Below are 19,680 nucleotides of genomic sequence, written 5' to 3'. Positions count from 1 at the left end.
ATCACCACCCTGCTGCAAACCGCATCCTTATAAACAAGCTGCGTGTCACACTCCAGCACCCGCCTCACTACTAAAGGAAAAAAAAAATAATAAAAAAAAAAGAGGGAAAAAGAAAAATAAAATGGAAGGGAAAAAAATGAGGAGGAATGAAAAGCCATTCAGACAGGGAAGTGCAGTCCTCTGAATCTCATCCGAGCGCCAGCACTTCAGACACTGCTTGTGTCTGAAGCACCAGGTATCTGAGCACTGTGGCTCCTGCAAGTGCTGATGTGTTCCTACTCCTGCTAAGAGCTGCAGAACGCTTCACCCCACGCTGGGGAAGGACTCACCTGATCCCAAAAGGTATCCCTTGCACAGCCTAGCCCTGCTGCCTCTGCATGGGGCTGCTGAAGTGGAGCAGGCAGGATGCGATGTGGGGCTCTGGGCATGGGCTGCTGGAACCAGAGCATGGGTGCTTGTGGTGCCAGAGTCACAGGCTTGACTGCACATCCCCAAAAGACAAGCAGCCAGTGGTGCCATTTAGATATCCTGAGCAGGACGGATTCTGATTGCTTTTCTTATCCACATAATCTGCCCCTCTGATTTCAAGAGGCTTCCTGCAGATTTCTCCTAATACTGCTGAGAGAAGAGCTTAATCCTGAGGCTGTATCACCACCCCAGGGTGTGCTTGGTGTTAGTGCATTCCTCCGGTGTACGCACACCTCCTGAGTGTTAATGTCACCCAGAAGCTGCTACGCACAGCGCATCGCAAGCAGGACAGAGCTGGTGTGGAGCCATCTGCCCCTTGCTTTCATCAAGCAATAGATAACAGTCTGCTTCTCCCATCCAACAGTGATTTTGGGGGGTTTACGGTCAGCAAGGAGCCATCGTTGTGCAGAAGGGAAGGGGCGGAATGGGGTTGCAGAGAGAAGGGCAGCCCCAGGGCTGTTCCACTTCCCGGTATCAGTGTGGTTTGTTGATGTGTCCTTGGGAGCTAGACACACGTTTGGGCAGTGGGAGCAGAGTCTGCAGCCTGAACTGTTGCATGGATGAATGGTGCATGGCTCCAACGCTACCAGGTTGCTGGCTACACTCCATGTGTGCCCTCCCCTGCTGCTCCTCCCAGGAAGGGAGCCAAGGGAAAGCCCAGAGCACAGAGGCTGAGGGTGGGCTCCCTGCCTGGTCACTGAGCTCATGTCTGCTCAGGTGGTCCTTAGGAATGCAGGTGGGAGCAGAGATACCCTGCAAGAAGCATGGGGGATGGCTTCATCCATGGAATAAGGCATACCCAAAAAAATCGTGTATGTGGAAAGATGAATCCCACCAGGACAGGTGTTAGTGGTTTGGGAGGAGGGCCTGAGGGATAGCAACAGCACAGTCTCACCCCAGCATTACTGACCTCAAGCACCTCACTGCTCTCCAGTTCATCTGCAGGTGCCCTCAGTCACAGCACCCGGACCTGGACACGGCACAGAACGAAGCGCTGCAGCTCTCCCTGGCTCCCATCCAGCAGCCCACATTAATGCATCCCAGGAGGTGAGCTGCCCTTTCTGCTAAACCATCGCACTATTGACTCACACTATGTCAGTGATCCGTCTCAGCCCCCCAATCCCCTCCTACCATCCTGTTGCCTCTGCGTGCATGCCTTTATCCCACCCAGGCACTGAATTTCCTCTGGCTGATTCCAGACAGTCGCTCCCATCCACCCTCATCATTGTGAATGCTGGAGCTGCCCTCCAAAGTTCTTGCAATGCCCTCATTAATAAACAGCCCTGGACTTATTTAGCAGGCACTGATAGCAAAATGCGTATGATTATTTCCAGTTAGCAAAGAATTGTATCTCTTTAGCCAGCATGAATGCATTTTTTTGTTGAGCTTTTTTTTCTTTTTTTTCCTGATTTGCTTTGAAAAAAACTTAATTTACTATTGCTTGCTCTGATAAAAATCCCAAGTAATAACACTTGACACCAGCACAGATATTTCAAATTTATCCTGGTAAATATCTGTGAGCAGATTCAGGCCCATTCTTGTCATCCATGCAGAGGTCAGTCACAGCATCGCCATACGAAGTGCCTGCAATAGATGGAGCTATTTTGTCCTCTTTCCAATGAGGGATAACTAGTCTTTAGTCTCATAAATCTCAGCTTTATGAGCGATTCCCTTACATCCTTCCATCTCTTGAGAGTTTCTGTATCCTTGTTAGAAAGCAAGGGACAAATCATCCCCCTTACACTTCTCTCTCACAGGCTGGTGTTCTTGTAATTAGCATCAGCAGGCAGGTTCTGGTTGGAAACAGGGTTAATTAGCAAACGGAAGGTAGAGAGTCATGAAGCAGCAGGCAGGATCAGAGAAATACAGGAAAATGCTTAGTCTGGGACTTGGGGCTGCCTGAGATGACCAGAGTGCCCAGGTTGTCTGTGATGCCCAGGGATGACCAGGATGCTCAGGATGCCAGAGCTGCAAGGCCAACGTGCAGGGCCAGCTGAGGAGCATTTACTGTCACATATGCTTCAGATAAGGGTAAGGGAGGTAGAGCAGGCAGGATGGCAGCTTTGCAAGTTGCCAACGGTGAATATCACCCTCTCAGCCTCACCAAATCCCTCCCAGCACAGGACAAAGCTCTGACCCCACTGCTCAGACCCACGCACCAGCCAGCTCCTACTCCAGGACACTCACACTGCAAACAATATGAGGGTCCGGGAGACCCCCAGTTCTGCAGGCTCTAACAGCAGGACACTTGCAAGGACACAAGGTGCATTCCACCCAACTCATACCAGTACCCTCTCCCATGTCTCAGCTTGCCTGTATCTTTCTCTCCTTCCTGACAGAGCCCCAGCACAAGGAGGGGGGAAGTCCCCCTCTAAGGCGCCCTCCAGAGAGCTCTTCTTATTCTGCATTTGAAAGGGATGGAAGAAAAGCCAGCGAGAACCTGTCTCGCACGTAATCTGCTGCACAAATGCCAGCTCTAAGCAATCGATAGCAAACGCTCCCGGAGGGCTGTTTTCATTTCATAATATTTATTGGGTTGCTTTATTGTCAGAATCATTACAGTTCAATGTACTGCATGGATTTTATGCCAGCTGCACTTAGTTTGTCTTGTTTTTAGCACTCCCCGTGCCTTATACAGGGCCACAGGTTGGGTCTGCTCCCTTCCCAGGATCGTCTGTGTGACCTGGTACACGCTATTACCCCACCGGGTGTCTGGTCTCCCACCTCAGGGCAAAGCATGGCTGTGGGCTCCCAGAGGCAGCGCCTCACTTCAATGAGCCCGATGCACACATCTCGTTCTTCAAGCACCTGGAGCTGGTCACCGCTGTGCAGACGTGGTCCAGGTAAAGCAGAATGATGGGAAACATCCCCAGGCCCCACTGCATCCCCACGGTGAGGCAGAAGTCAGGAAGGGAAGGCAGCAGCATGCGGAGGGACGGCACAACTCTCTGCAGCAGGCATTTAACACTTGTGCTCTGCAATAACCCATCATTTGAGCTATAAAGGGAGTCCCTGGCACTCATTCACAGACATTTAACAAACACAGGAATGACCTGAGCACAGCGAGGCATCACTGCTGACGCTGGTCCCAAGCACCATGGGACCCCAGCACAATGACAGGGGACAGCAGGGTCCCAGCACAGCTCTGCCCTGGCTACAGAGCGGCCGTTCAGGTGTGTGTGTGTGTGTGTCTCACTTTTTTCAATTACTGCCTGCACATTGCCTTCCCAATTGCCTGGCAGGCCTTGGCTCACCTGCCTGCTGAGCATAATTTGTTTATAATGTATGGCTCTGTTAAATTTTCTCCCTCTCCCTCACTCCTCCTCCCCACCTCCCTTTTTTTTTTTTTTTTTTTTTTGTAAACAAAATGATTTTTTTTTTTTCCCAATCCACATATATAATAAATTATTAAACTGAGGACATCTCAGAAGAGCAAGAGGGCTGAGTGAGGTGTCCTATGGGAAGCATTTCTCTGTGCCTCTCTTCTCCTGCACATCCATCTCCAGACACAAGCCAGGAACAAACTGCTCCAAGGAACCCTACCAAAGGCAGAGGTTGGTATTGGTGCTAGCCCTGTTTTATACTGTTATTGGCGACCTGAAGGCGGGAATTGAGCGCACCCTTCATAAGTTTGCAGATGTCACCAAGTTGGGAGGAAGCATTCCTTTGCCTCCAAGGTAGGAAGGCACTGAAGGGGGTCTGAACATGCTGGGTTGCTAGGCTGAGGCCAACAGGATGATGATCAAGTTGAGTCCTGAGTTTTAGTCACAAAACTCAGGACTCCAGGCTTTGGACTGAGTGGCTGGAAAGCTGCAGCGAGGTAACAGCCTCTAGTTGCTCCAGGAAAAGTTCAGGTTGGATATTAGGCAGAATTCCTTTTCAGAAAGAATGATGGGGCATTAAAAGAGGCTGCCCAGGGAAGTGATGGAGTCACCATCCCTAAAGTGTTTGAGAAAAGTGTAGATGTGTCCCTCAGGGACATAACTTAGTGGGATGGTTGGGATGGGTTGAATGTTGGAATAGATGATTTTAGAGGTTTTCAAACTTAATGATTCTGCGATTCTAAGGCAAAGCTTTGAGCAGTGCAAGGGCTGCATCACTTCTCTCAGAACACACCAGCTTACCAAGCTGCAGGTCAGAGATCCTAAGGAGGCCAGGGAAAGGGGCAAGGCAGCAGGAGGTGGGCTGGGATGATGTTCTCGGGGTTGTAACAACTTCACTACCAGATGGCAGCACCTCGCTTCCTCCAGGGTAAGGAGGTATTTACAGCCACTGTGTTTATGCTCTTTTACGTTGGTGGGTGGTCATTGCAATCGCTTCCCTGTCCTGAAGGAGCTGGGGGCTGGAAATCCCTGAAGGAAGTGGGAGATCCAGCACAGCATCACCAAGCCAAGCAGGTGGGGGGTGACTGCAGGATAGGCAGCCCTGCACTCCTGTGCTTTGAGAGCAAGCCCCAAAACACCCTTATATAGCCCTCTAGAGCAGCATGGAAAAACATGGTCTCTTCAAAAGGCAGGGAAAGGGGAAACAGCTGTTCCTAATGACCCAATCCATCACACTAGTGCTGGCCCTGTCACTTGCCACCTAAAAGGTTCTGATCATCAAAGATTATCAAAGCTGCCATTTTGATCAGGCACAATCAAAGCTGAGTGCAGCTAAAAGAGCTCTAAAAGCCTGTACAGAGCAATTGGTGCAAGGCCTGGCTGAGGTCACAGGCTGAGTTCCTGCCCTTGCCAGCCTGAAAGCAAATAGCTCGTGTTGGTGCTGCCTGCAGCAGCGGAGAACACCAACGATGATCATTTAATTCTGCTGGCAGGAAATGTGAAACTGGTCTTAGGAGGTGGCATCAGGGTGGGGTCTCCCATGATGTATTGAAATATGTGACTCCAGGAAGGAAAAAATGTGCTGGAGTCAATGGGGATGAATGCATACCATGGAATCACAGAAGTATTTGAGTTGAAAGAGCCATTTAAAGGTCACCTGACCCAACTCCCCTGCAATGAGCAGGGACACCTACAGCTCCATCAAGTGCTCAGAGCCTCTTCAGTCTGACCTTGAGTGTCTCCGGGGATGGGATCCACCGTATCTCTGTGCAGCCTGTCCCAGTGCTTCACAGCTCTTACCTTAAAAAACATTTTCCTTCTAATGCATCACAAATGTTGGGTGCAACCAGCTCTTCAGCAGTTGTTGAGAAAACATCCTGACTGCAGGGGCTGACAAGATGACACAGGGTGGAAAGCCCATGGGTTTCAGACACTGAGTTGTTGGAGGTTGATGAGTTGCTGTATCACATGTTCAGTGCCTTGATTGTGAAGCCAGGACAATGCCAGGGATAAAATTCACTTGCAAAAGGAAATATGCAGCCACTATACAAGAAAAAGACAGGTAAGTAGTGTGGCAGAATGAGCACGATGTCATCTGGCATCTGTTCAGTTGTATAAATGCAAAAACAAACAAGATCTCAGTAATTAATGATTCACAAAGAGATGAATATCAGGCAATTAAATATGCGTTTGAGGCTTGCTGGTTACAATGAGGTACCTATGAATTGTGTGCTGAGGCTGAGAGCTGCCCAGGAGAGAGGTGCCCAGATGCAATCATAGAATGTGCAGTTGCTGCTTTGAGATAACATTTCATGTTCCCAGTTCTGTGCCAGGCTCACCCTTCTGCTGAAAGAGAACTCAAGTCTGAAATGAAAATGTGCCCTGGTGCTGGTCTGGAGCCATTGTGAGGAAAACATGATGGGGATTTACTTCCTGCAGAGAGCTTTTTGCATTTCAGGGGTGTTCAGTGCAGCTCAAAGGTCAGCAAGGGATTTCATCTCATCACAGCTTCGAGTTGCGCTGAAACCCATTCTGTCCTCGTGAGACTTCTCTGTATCTGCTGCAGTGCTGAGTCCTGAGATGCAGAAGAGAAGTGCCAACAGGATTTGTGTCTTTCATTCATTTCCAGTGTGTGCATCTGTGATGCCATTGGACAGAGCCCTGCAGCTGCCCCTGCCGTGCAACAGGGTCTTACCTCCTCCCTTCTCTGGGGCTCATTGCTCTGATTCCCCATAGGCAGGAACTGCAAGCAAGGAGGGTTGGAGCAACTCGTCCAAGGTCATGGCAGGAGACAATGAGAGGGTAGTTCAGCGATACTTATGAAGCATCAATCATTACATCAACATTTATCAAGATTTGCCTTGTGTTCCCCTACCCAAAGCAGATGGATCAAGCTGTCTTTATTTTTTCAAAATAAATGTTGGGTTATTTCATCCTTGAAAAGTCTATGAAAGTCTGTGGTACTGTGATGCTTCAAAAGTCAAAGCAAAAAGGGACTGCCACTGGTCTGCCTGAGTCCAAAAGTGCAGACCTGCAGAAAACAACCCAGGATGGAGAAAGTGCTCCAGAGAAAGCTGGAATGAAAAAGAGGCTGGTATATGGACAGAGAGCCCCATCCCCATCAATGGCCGTGCTATTTTGGAGGTGCTGGTGCAGAGCAGCAGGGAAGCCAGGATGCTCAAGAGAAGCGTCCGACTGCTGGCATTCTCCCCATTGCAGCAAAAAGCCCGCAGCTCAGCAGCTGATCCGGAGCCATCCTGAAATGTTAGGGCTGTCATTAACGTGATTAAAGCTCTAATGAAATGAGATGAAATGAGATGAAATGCACAGACCTGGTCAGCATGCCGCACCAGGCACACATGTAAAGAGCTCTAAGCTTCTTCTGAAAGAAGTAAATCTTTTTCTTTCTTTCTGCATAGTTCTTGCCCCAGGAGGAAGTTGGAGCAGACTGAAATTTCAATCCTGTGCGCATTTACTTCCACTCAGAGCTTCCCAGAGCTGAGGAAACTGTGTCTAGTCAGGTAATGGCTACATTTTTCATGCCGGGTTCCTGTTCTTTATCTGTGGAGATGGGTTATCTCCTGTCTAAGAGTATTAAAATCACAGCAGCACAATAATATCCCCATGAGGGTGTCCTGGATGGCTTTCACTATTGCTCCCAGATCCCTTCTGGTGGGTAAGGCTTTAAGTATAGGCCAGCATGGGCACCTTTTCTTGTCATTTGTCTTAACGCTGCTGTCTCACGCGTTGAACATGGGGAGTTGTAGGTCAGCATTTCCCAATAAGTTGTCCCAAAGGTTTGGAGGACAAGCAGACAGCCCATGGCATTACAGAAGGGAACACAGCAGTGGTTAGTGAGCTTCAACACAGAACCACAGCATCACAGAGTGGCTGAGGTTGGCAGTATCCATCTGTATCCAACCCAACCCCACCTCAAGCAGGGACATCCATGTCCAGGTAGCTGTTGAAGATCTCCCAAGAGAAGACTCCACAGCCTCTCTGGGCAATCTGTTACACACAGAGGTCACACATCAGAGGTCTGCATCTCATCTCAGACATGTTTTAGAGGATGTGCAGAAGCCTCCAAAACAAAGTAATCTGACGTGTTTTTGCAGGCTGGGTGGAACAAAAGTGCTTTGGTCCAACTAGACTGGCTGGTGGTGGCACATGGAAACAAGGGACACAAGGCATGAGCTGTGAGATCACAGAGATACTTGAAATGATCTTAGGGATTCCTGGGCCCCAGCTATCCAAGTGACCTTCGAGATGCCAGACATGGAGGAGGGATAACAGCTCACAGCCCCTTTAGGATCTGGGGCACCTTCCCAACAAATCTCTATTCATTTTCTGTTCCTTAATATTGGGCTGGATGTATGCAAAGCCCACAGTTTAGTAGTGTATGCCTGCTTCAGGGATGATGTTCTGAAAGCACGTCAGAGCCTGCACCTTGAGGTGCCAAGGTATGCAAACTGACAAGCTGCCATTTCTAATTGCTGATTAATTAAGATTTTCATATGCGTGTTAGATCAGCTGGTTGCAGCTGTGGAAGGGATGCAGACAGCTGACAAACCTCTCTGCTGCACCATGAAAACATCCTGGCAGAAGTACCCATTAAGCCACATCAGAAGATGAGACACTATCAAGAAAAAAAAAAAAAAAGAAGAAAAAAAGAAGTGTTTTCTGATCCATAGAAATATTTGAGATTTAAGGAATGTCTCCTGTCTCACACTGAGACAAGAATGTGATACCTTCTCTCTTCCTACAAGCCTGCAGTTCAAGGGCAGAAGGACGGCCACTGATGTATCTTCATTTGATCATTTCAAGTAGTTTCATGCAAATCTTAGGGTACTTGTTTGTTTGTTTAAATTTGCTCCAATTCTGAAGCAGCTCTATTTCAATTCATCTGCAGCTCTTCGGTTTGAAAAAACTGTGCCAGGCAATTTCACTTGAATAGTCATTGTTGCTTTTGCCCCCAGAATTTCTGAGCTGGGAAGGATTTTTGTAACTGACTCCTTTCTGCAAATAATTTTGGTTTTGCTGAAGCTGCATTCTGGGCAAACACAACATTTGAAACTCCAGATATGTGGCGTGCAAGCGTATCCCGGCCTGTGGATACCAGCATATTTTTATGTCTTTTCTCAATTGTGTTTATTTTAAGCATGAAACTGAGGATTTAATATCAACAAGTTGCACAAAACAAGCTGGGAAGTTTCCATCTTGGACCCTATGGCCTGATTGTTCTATGAAACATCCCACACCCAGCTCTGCTCCTGGCCCATACTCCTGGTCCTGGAGCCCTTGAGCATTCTCTTGGCAAACAGGAGATGTGCCTGAAGGCTGGAGGATAGCCGATGTCACTACAGTCTTCAAGAAGAGCAAAAAGAAGGATCCAGGAAACTACAGGCCAGTCACCCTTATCTCCATCCCTGGAAAGGCAATGGAACAACTTGTTCTGGATACCCTCTCCAAGCAATTAGAAGAGAAGACAGTTATCAGGAGTAGTCAACATGGATACAGCAAGGGAAAATCATGCTTGACCAACCTGGTTGCTTTCTATGATGTCATCACTGGCTGGGTAGATGCAAGGAGAGCAGCAGATGTTGTGTATCTTGACTTCAGCGAGGCATTTGACACCATTTCCCACAGCATTTTTGTTATGAAACTTAGACAGTGTAGGATAGATGAGTGTACACTGAAGTGTCAACTGAGGTGACAACTGGCTGACTGGCAGAGTTCAGAGGGCTGCTATCAGTGGCACAAAGCCTGGCAGGAGGTCTGGTCTTGTTCAACATCTTCATAAACCACCTGGATGATGGAATAGAGTCCACCTCACCAAATCTGCTGATGATACAAAGCTGAGGGGAGTGGCAGAGACACCAGAAGGCTTTGCTACCATTCAACAAGACCTGGACAGACTGGAGAGTTGGGCAGGGAGGAAACTGATGAGGTTTTACAAGAGCAAATATGGAGCCTTGCACTTGGATAGGAATAACTGCATGCATCAGTACAGGTGAAGGAATGACCTGCTGGAGAGGGGGTTTGTGGGGAAGGACCTGAAAGCCAACAGGTTGGCCATGAGCCAACAGTGTGCCCTTGGGGCCAAGAACGCCAGTGGAGATGCATTAAAAAGAATGTGGCCAAAAGATCAAAGAAGGTGATCATCCCCCTCTACTCTGTCCTGATGAGGCCACATTTACAGTATTGTGTCCACTTCTGGGATCCCCAGTTCAAAAAAGATCTAGGGATCTCCTAGAAGGAGTCCAGCAGAGGGCCACAAATATTATAAAGGGCCTGGAGCATCTCTCGTATGAGGAAAGGCTGAGTAACCTGGATCTGTTCAGTCTAGGCAAAGAAGACTGAGAGGGGATCTGATAAATGTTTATAAATATCTGAAGGGAGGTGGAAGGCAAACGGATGAGGCCAGGCTCTTCTCAGTGGTGTGTACCTGTAGGACAAGGAGTCTAAAACTTGAACATAGGAAGTTCCATAAAAATGTGCAGAAGAACTTTTATATGGGAAGGGTGATGGAACACTGGAACAGGTTATCCAAAGAGGTTGTGGAGTCTCCTTCTCTGGAGATATTCAAACCTGCCTGGACACCTATCTGTGCAACCTATTGTAGGTTACCTACAACCTATTGTATGGTATCTGCTTTAGCAGGTGTGTTGGACTCAATGATCTCTTGAGGTCCCTTCCAAGCCCTGCAGTTCTGCAATTCTGTGATCTCCAAAGTTTCTGAAAAGCCCGTTTCCCAGGTACGACACAGTTCATTGAGCATACCACCGAGGCATACAAAGCTCCTCATCTGCCAGTCTGTCTTTCTGAATTTATTTGGTTGCAGTGATCTCTTGTCCAACAGTTTGGTGAAGCTCAATTCCAAATCCAGCTCTATTCCCAGGCCAGCTGTGCTGTTTGGGAGTTCTGCTATTTACCTTGTTATGCAGGGCCATAAAGCACTTAAAAATGTGCTTTTGCCTGGATTGCTTCTGCCATGCAGGGACCTTGAAGGAGGCAGGAGGAGCTCTGTGCTCAGCACAAGTCCTGCACACAGAGACCAGTACAAGGGATTCATGTCTCCAAATGGGGATTTCATCATCATGGCAGATGTAGGAAATGCAGCCAGGAGCAGAGTGTGGGGTATGTCCCTCAACCTTATCCCCATGTTTGATGAGCAAAAAAATCCTTGGAGCATCTCAGGGCATGGAGTTTTTCCTTCACATCATCATAGAACAGCCGCCCTTCTTTGATGGTCCTGAAGTCACCATCCCACAGGCCTGAGAGGCAAATACTTCTCCAGACAAAGGAAAAGCCTTGTTCTAGCTCTGCCTTGCTCCATTTGTAGAGGGAAAATGTGTCTTATTCTGCATGGAATTTTCTGCCTGACTCCAACTGCCTCCTCCATTTGGCTGCTTGGAAATACCAGGTTTAATTAAAACAATCCTTTATATTCTGATGCTAGCCTGATTTCCTCTACCTGGTGAGCAAAGACTCTCACCTCAATCAGCAGCTGAAGCCTGAGAGCAGAGCACTGAGCACAGCAGCTGCCACACCGTTACTTACAGATCAGCTTGGGATGCTACACCAATCACCAGGGTCTGACCCTGACTTCAAAGGGACATGGGCACAGGAGGAACCCAGCTGGGTACTATCCTTCTCTGGAAATTAAAACAAACCATATCAAGTTTGGGCTTAGAATATTTGTTTTGTTGTTGGTTTTTTAAAACCCTTGTGAAAGTGCTTTTGTATTTCCTGGTGCATTTCCTGCCCTTCCTGAGGCCATACAGGCAGCTGTGTCTCCCTGTTTGCAGGTGGCTCCACCCGGCCAGCTCTAAACAAGAGGTAAGTCTGAAATTATGGGATCACGAAAACCAGATTTACAATGGTGGAATAAAGTTTCCAGAAGACAGCCACAACACAATGCATTCTGAGATGCTGCTTGACAAAGAAGATTTCCCCCTCACTGCATTAACACGTCACTTGGTTTCGTTCTTTATCTTGCATTAAGCTGTAATCTCTCTCTATTAATATAAGACTCAGTTTACTTCTATAAAATATTTCCTTCTCCTCACCAGCTTCCAGAAGTGGACAAGGAATCACAGAATTACAGAGCCATGTATCATCCAGCCCAACCAGAGATCATCCAGCCCAACACCTCGCAAAAGCTGGTTTCTTAGGATAGATGAGGAAGGTGGGAAGAGCCCCACAGTCCCCTCAGGATCTCTTTCCTTAACATTTAGAACCAAGTGGTGCAGACAACTGGAAGCTGAAAAACCTGGTAGGCTGCTGGTGATGAGCATGGGGACATCTGGCAGAGGAGAGATAGGAACACTCGCACAGAGCAAAGGGCATCAGTTTGTGAGTGGTGGCACCACCAAACCCACTTCCTTTTGCACCAAATCAACCTCCTTTTGCCATAATAGGGGATGCTGAGAAGGCAGAGATACTGAATGCCTTCTTTACTTCCGCCTTCAGTGAAAAGGCTCTCCCACAGGAATCCCACACCCTGGAGGTTATGAGAGGGTCTGGGGAATGGGAGACTTCCCTTTAGTCAGGAAAGAGGACGTGCGTGAGCGCCTAGGCAGTACTAAGGTCCACAAGTCCATGGGACCTGATGGGGTGCATCCACGTGGGCTGAGGGCGGAGGTCATTGCTGAACTGCTCTCCATCATTTTTGAGAGGTCTTAGATAACAGGGGAGGTCCCCGAAGACTGGAGGATAGCCAATGTCACTCCAGTCTTCAAAAAGGGCAAGAAGGAAGATCCAGGTAATTATAGGCCTGTCAGCCTCACCTCTGTCCCTGGAAAGGTGATGGAACAGCTTGTGCTGGATACCATCTCCAGACAACTGGGAGAAAAGGAGGTTATCAGGAGTAGTCAGCATGGGTTCACCAAGGAGAGGTCGTGCTCGATCAACCTGGTGGCCTTCTATGATGCTGTCACATGCTGGATGGATGGGGGAAGAGCAGTAGATGTAGTCTACCTTGATTTTAGAAAGGCATTTGATACTGTCTCCCACGACATCCTTATAACAAAGCTGAGGAAGTTGGGATAGACGAGTGGACAGTGAGGTGGCTTGAGAACTGGCTGACTGGCAGAGCGCAGAGGGTTGTCGTTGGTGGTGCAGAGTCTGGCTGGAGACCTGTAACCAGTGGTGTCCCCCAGGGGTCTGTGCTGGGTCCGGTCTTGTTCAACGTCTTCTTCAATGACCTTGATGAGGGGATAGTGGCCACCCTCAGCAAGTTTGCTGATGATACGAAGTTGGGAGGATTGGCTGACACGCCTGAAGGCTGTGCTGCCATTCAGCGAGACCTGGACAGGCTGGAGAGCTGGGCAGTAAGAAACCGGATGAGGTTCAACAAAAGCAAGTGTAGGGTCTTACACCTAGGGAGGAATAATTGCATGCACCAATACAGGCTGGGGGATGAGCTGCTGGAGAGGAGCTCTGCAGAGAGGGACCTGGGCGTCCTGGTGGACAACAGGTTGGCCATGAGCCAGCAGTGTGCCCTCGTGGCCAAAAAGGCCAATGGCATTCTGGGGTGCATTAAGAAGAGCGTGTCCAGCAGGTCGAGGGAGGTGATCCTCCCCCTCTACTCTGCCCTGGTAAGGCCTCATCTGGAGTACTGTGTCCAGTTCTGGGCTCCCAGTACAAAAAAGACAGGGATCTCTTGGAAAGAGTCCAGCGGAGGGCCACAAAGATGGTGAAGGGCCTGGAGCATCTCCCCTATGAAGAAAGGCTGAATGAACTGGGTCTGTTTAGCCTTGAGAAAAGACGACTGAGAGGGGACCTGATCCAGGTTTATAAATATCTGAGGTGTGGCGGCCATAGTGGTGAGGCCAGTCTCTTTTCAGTGGTACGTGGAGACAGGACGAGGGGAAACGGACATAAGCTGCAGCATAGGAAGTTTCGCACGAATGTGCGTAAGAACTTCTTCACGGTGAGGGTGATGGAGCACTGGAACAGGCTGCCCAGGGGGGTTGTGGAGTCTCCTTCTCTGGAGATATTCAAGTCTCGCCTGGACGCCTACCTGTGCGACCTGGTGTAGGGAACCTGCTTTGGCAGGGGGTTGGTCTCGATGATCTCTAGAGGTCCCTTCCAACCCCTATAATTCTGTGATTCTGTGATTCTGTGATAAATTCACCTCCTTCCACCCTTCCATTCCTGTTTGTTGGCCAGAGGGAGCAGAGCCAGCCATTGAGCAGCGCTCCAGCATCAGTCCACCACTGGGAATCTCCTTCCTGACAGTCTACTCTATTCCCACCATGAGTCTTGGGGTCATGCAAACCTCAGGAGAAAGGGCGAGGACTTGATTTCTGGAAATGTTTGCAACGTGTGGGCTGCTGCTCAGCTCCAGTGTGAGCAGAGACTGTTTTTCTAGAAGCCAACGACATCTCTGCCAGGTTTGAATCAGACGGCATTTCCCACAGCTGAGGAACTGAAACCCACCCTACCTCCCAGCAGCTCTCCACTATCTCTCATCTCTTCCCATCTGACCTTGGCAGCTTCACCAGCATCTGTTCCACTCCCAGATCCCCACAGCAGTTCTCATGCACCATGAAATTATTCCTGCAAGGCTCTGATCTGCAGTGAGCCCCCTGGGTGATGCCATCTCATCCTATGGTGTAGGGCTGAAGTTTTGTCATGACCCTTGGGAGCAGAGTGGAGTGACTGGACACAAGTTCCATGTGTGGTGGCTCCTGGGGATATTTAAGACCAGGCTCTGAGAAACCTGATCAAACTGTAGATGTCCCTTTTCATTGCAGGGGAGATGTACTAGATGACCCTTAAGGGTCCCTTCCAACTGAAATGATTCTATGATTCTACAAGGTCCAAGTTGGGCAGTCTAAAAAATCTGGCTTGGGAAGCCAGTGAGACTACCATTGGGCAACCATTGTGTTTTTCTTCTGGAGTGAGGAAATCTTTTCTCATCACTGGAGCTGAGGACAGAGGCAACAGAAGTTTTGGAGCTATCAGCAACTGCCCCAGGCAAGGTGCTTTCACCCACAAGATACTGTAGAGTGAGGTTGCTAAGAAGCTGCCTGCCATGCTCTGCTCCAGATATGAAGCAATTCTCAAATTTTGAAGAGGAGATTTGCAGGTCACCCAGGACCAACAGTTCTGGACACAACCTGCTTACAAGGCCATTGCATCTCATGAAGCCCCTGCTTTTGATGGACTGTGGATGTGAGAGAACATCCTTCATTTGTATTCCCTATTCTCTCCCAGAAGTAGATAGACATTTTAAAGGATTCTGGTTCTTATCCCCTGGATTCCTTCATGCGAGGTTTGGGAAGAGCAGGCAAGGTCAGTGCTTTGCATCTGCAGAGAGGGAATGTCAGGAACACACATAGCTGTTGCATGGAAAGGCAAGGAGCTCACGTTGGGCCTGTTAGCACTGCACAGGTTATCTGTCACTTCTTGCCATGGGATGATTCCAGAGGTCCCCTTGCCAAGCACAGGCCAGGTCTGCCCTACTTACTGAGCTGGAGTTGTTGTTAGAGCTGACACCACTCAAGATTTACTTCTTCCTGCGTGAAAGGAAAGTCCAAACCCTCACATCTGAGTTAATGAAACAGTCTGAGGAGACAACAGTTCCTGGCGCTGCGAGAGCTTGCATTAGTGAGCTGGGGTTACAGAGAGCTCTGATCAATAAATATGTTGCCACGGCTTTTCGGAGCATCCATCACTTGTCAGGAAATGCATTTAGGCTAATACCTGCAGAGGGCATAAACCAGCCATAGGAATTAAAACCTGCCACATGCCAAATGGTAATGCACAATTTAATGATCACAGGATCTGATAAATAAGCAAAACTGTGAAATGAACAAATACACTCTGGCATCAACATCTGCAACACAACCTGGCCGTGTTCAGAGTCTTGAGATTAACCTGCAAGGTGCTCCTCCAGGCTCATCTGTCTGCTGCACACAAGCAGCAGCCCAGAGAGCCCACAGGGCTTTCAGACCCCAACTCCTTATCATCCTGAGCACTGTTGCAGACAGACACCTCATGCAGGGATGGTTGTGGGTCAGGGCAAGGAGCCTTTCTCCCCAGCCACACTGAGACAAGTGAAACGATGAGAAATTTTGGATCTGTAGCAAGAAAAAAACTTCCTGACAAGAAGATTTATGAGTCTGTAGAGAAGTTTATCCCAAGGAAAGCCTGGGACATTTGAAACCAGATGAAATAGCACATCCAGAGATGCAGATGGGGAGAATGTTTGTGCTGCAGGAGGCTTGGGCTAGAGGGAGCTAGGTGAGGCACTGCCCATTGCTAATTTATTCCTGATCTACTGTGTTATCTATTCATGCCCTCCTGCTACATCCATCATCAGACTCTCTCTGGTTCTTATGAACTTGATAGGGGTCTCAGAGGACAGGCAAAGCTGTTTTAGTACCTGTAAGTAGGTGAGCTGGAAGGCAGCTTTAATTCAAGCTATCCCCAACAACAACAATAAGGGACATAAAGAAAAGTTGTTTATCGCAGCACCCAAACCTCACAGGAATGAAGAAAAGAAGCATAGAATATTGCAAGTTGAAAGAGATCCATAAGGGTCACTGAGTCCAACTCGACAGGTCATGCACCAATTAGGATTAGGCAGCTGCTCCTCGAGCCCATGGAGCAGAGACATCCTCAGAGCCTTCCTTCAGGGAGAGCAACCCGTTTTGTCAGCGCCTTTGTGGTGCTGCAGACTTCACCTCTGGTTTGGATGTATCTTTCATGCCTTGTTCCCTGATCAGCCCTTCATCTACTTGGAGGACAATCCTTTTGCAGAGTTATATGTGGTTAAGGGCTCTCCTGCCTTAATCAACAGCCCTTCTCCATAAGCCCCCTACCCCATCTTGGGCAGCAGAAACATGAACAATACCATCTGGGCAACTGACTTCCAAGTGAGATTTGCCTTTCCCCATCCAGCTCATCCCAAATGAGGTTTTTGACTTCTTACAGTGCTGGATGTCCCCTTCTCCCCATCCTCAGCACCCCGCAGTACTGCAAGAGTTGCATAGGCTTCCTGCCACGTCTTCTTCCAGACAGTGCCACCTACATAGTATAATTTTTGGAAAGTTCTTGTGGCACCATGTAATCAGGCAGTGACATGCAAGAAGAAGCTCTCATTCCCAGATTCTGTGCCATGACAGGTAAGGAATTAGGACAAATAATAACCAAGGAAAGATTCAAAAGAGGAAATTGCCCTCTGTGTCTCCAGGACCATTGTTATTATGGCAGGAAGCAGGTGCGTCTCCAGCACAGCACACGGGGACACTGCACTCCAAAACAGGAACTTCCCTTGTCCCCGTGTACTGCAGGGTGTGCCCCCTCTTGCCATGCAAGCCCAGCATCCAGCAGCGAAGGAAGGAACAAATGTAGAGATATGAGTGTATCGTGTGCAAATGCAGAACAGATGTTTCAGCAAGGACCTGAAAAATACATATTTAAAAAATAGAGGAATTCTGTTCCTTTTTACTTTGCTGTTGCTGGATTTTTCTTCTTTTTCCCCCTGGAAAGTGCTGTCATGAGTCTGATGGCTGCGTCAGTGGCTCCCTGCAATGTCTCAGCATGGGACGGGTGAAGCATCCAGGATGCACCCCTTTTGGGGTGAGTTATCCAAAAGCTGGGCTCTTTCATTTGACATCTGCTGTGGGGGAAGCCAACCCAAAGGGAAGAGGATCTTTGCTGTTTCACCATATTGCAATAATTCAGGATAATCGCGGGGAAAAAAAAATACAAAACAACCCCAAAACCCGAAGGAGCAGGGGAAGAGAGAACAACTCACAAGAAGAAAAAATATCAGCCATTCCTAAACACGGTGCAGTGGTGCAGCCAAACCAAACAGTAATGATTCATTGACCTGTCTTCACCCTCCGTTTTTCCTATAATGAGCAAAGAAACCACAGAAATGTGGAGCCGAGGTCGTTCTTTGCTCCCAGGGAACAGGGAGGAGGACGTACAAGCTGCCACTGCCCTTCAGCAGACTGCTTTGACCCAGCTCCTGTGTGTTCCATCCAGTTCCACCACCAGCCTCCATGCACGTGGCATCTCAGCATAAGCTCTCTGAGATGTTGACCCCAGCTTTCTTTTCCCCAGAGAACACAACGAGGTGGAAACAGGTTCCAGCAGCCAGGTCTCTGCTCCTCCCTTTGGTGGAGCCAGCTGGATGACAGTGCACGTGCTCCTGATCCAGCCCTGCTCATAGATCAATCTGCAGTCACTAATGCATCCATGTCAGGCTGGAGTAGTGTTGGTTCCCACTCTTTGTTTGGACATCCTTGTGCATGGATTGCTGGACAACATCACACAGCAGAAAGCCAAAGAGACATGGATGGGGTCCCTGGAGAAGGAAGGCACTGCAGACCATGGCTCAGCTCTTGTGTTAAAAATGACAGGGAGTTTGAAAAACATGGATGGATGTGTGCTCTGCAAACAGCAAAAGCTGAGTGCTCCTTCTTCCTCCATCTCCAAGATTCAGGAATCTTTGTGCTTCCTGCCCGCAGCATGGGGAGGGACTGTGCCCTCACTGCCTGAGCTGCACAACACAAAATCCAGAGACGAGCCAAGCACCCTGAAGATCATCCCTGATAATGTCTCTGAGTCTGTGCTCACTCATCAATCTGCTGTGGGGCTCTGTGGGCCTCAGACCCTTACTTAATGCCACAGGTTGTCTCTCTCTGCCCCTTATGGTGGTGGATAGTCTCCAGAGCCTGCCAGCAGGTGAGCAACTCAGAAACAGGCTGAAGCCCAAACGGTCCCAAGTCAGGACCAGGAAGGTCCATTTCCCAAAACAGTTTAATCCCAAGCATGTATCTGGGGCCCATCAAATCCCCCCAGGTGGAATCACAGAAGAAGGACAGAAGAGATCTACTCTCCAAAAGAGACCTGAGGCACAGAGAGGCTGTGGGAAGTAAGAGTATTACTGAAGCATGGTATCAAGGTGAGTGTAATCTAAGCCTCCATCCTTGTTGCAGACACCTGCATCACTTCCCATATGACAGAGAGAACAGACCCTGCTCATTCAGCAGCCCCAGCCAGGCGCTGTGTGAGTCTCGTGAGGACCAGGTCTGCCAAGTGGCTAACAATGTCCTCTCTTGTTCAAAGCAGCACTCGTCAATGTGGCCCATTGAGGATATGAAAAAAATTCAATCAGCTCCAGCAGCTCAATAACACTTTGCTATGGACTTCTGCAGACAGGCAGCAGGGACCACAGGGAGCTGTAAGAGATGCAGGAGAACTGAAATGGGGTATCCCTGCCAGTTATATTTCATTTTCATGCTGTCTCTGCAGCTTCTCGTTTGAGCCGGGAAGAAAAGAGGCAAATCCTTGAAGACAAGCTGCTTTCTGAGTTTCCATTCCATGGCCCTGGGGAGCTCTTCCCATGCTGCCCCCACGTCTCCCAGCAAACAGCTCAACGTTTGTGGAGGTCACTCATCCCCTCCAAGTGGAAATACAACTGTTTGCGTAGCTTCCCAGGGGGCTGGTTATCTTGTTAGATTTGTAGAAGTGTTTAACAGGTTGCTTAGCCATATGCCCTCGGAATATCTCAGGCATTGTCTCTCTACCGGCTGCATCACACTGGGCTCCAGCTAATTACCTCTAGCTCACAGCAGGGCAAGTAGTGTGGCACAGTTCTGGCACAGACACACAAACATACGTAGGCACACCACCCTCTGCCTGTCTCAGAGCTGGGCTGAGCATCGCCTCTTCCCTTCTCTTCTTTAGAGATGTGAGGCAACAAAGCAGCTGTTGCAAGACCTCACTTCTCAGGGGGAGGAAGGGGATCATCCCCCTCTCCTCTGCCCTTGTAAGACCCATCTGAAGTACTGCATTCAGGTTTGGGACTCCCAGTTCAAGAATAACATAGAGCTGTTGGAGCAGGTCCAGAGGGGGGCCACAAAGA

At 48.8% G+C, this 19,680-nt stretch overlaps 1 protein-coding gene across 1 annotated transcript in view; it reads right to left on the bottom strand.

Moving 5' to 3' along the window:
* Positions 1 to 2,977: 2,977 nt before the first annotated feature.
* GALT (galactose-1-phosphate uridylyltransferase) overlaps positions 2,978 to 19,680 on the bottom strand; it is a 37,878-nt gene continuing 21,175 nt past the window's right edge. The window contains exon 10 of the mRNA XM_085213105.1: positions 2,978 to 3,443. Coding sequence (XP_085069231.1) covers position 3,443 — 1 coding nt within the window. The 3' untranslated portion in view covers positions 2,978 to 3,442. The remainder of the gene's footprint in view (positions 3,444 to 19,680) is intronic.

The sequence above is a fragment of the Meleagris gallopavo genome, chromosome Z (assembly GCF_905368555.1).
Source record: "Meleagris gallopavo chromosome Z, MGAL_WU_HG_1.1, whole genome shotgun sequence".
Lineage (NCBI taxonomy): Eukaryota > Metazoa > Chordata > Aves > Galliformes > Phasianidae > Meleagris > Meleagris gallopavo.
The sequence above is the reverse complement of the archived record's forward strand: the minus strand, read 5'-3'. Positions and strand labels throughout refer to the sequence as shown.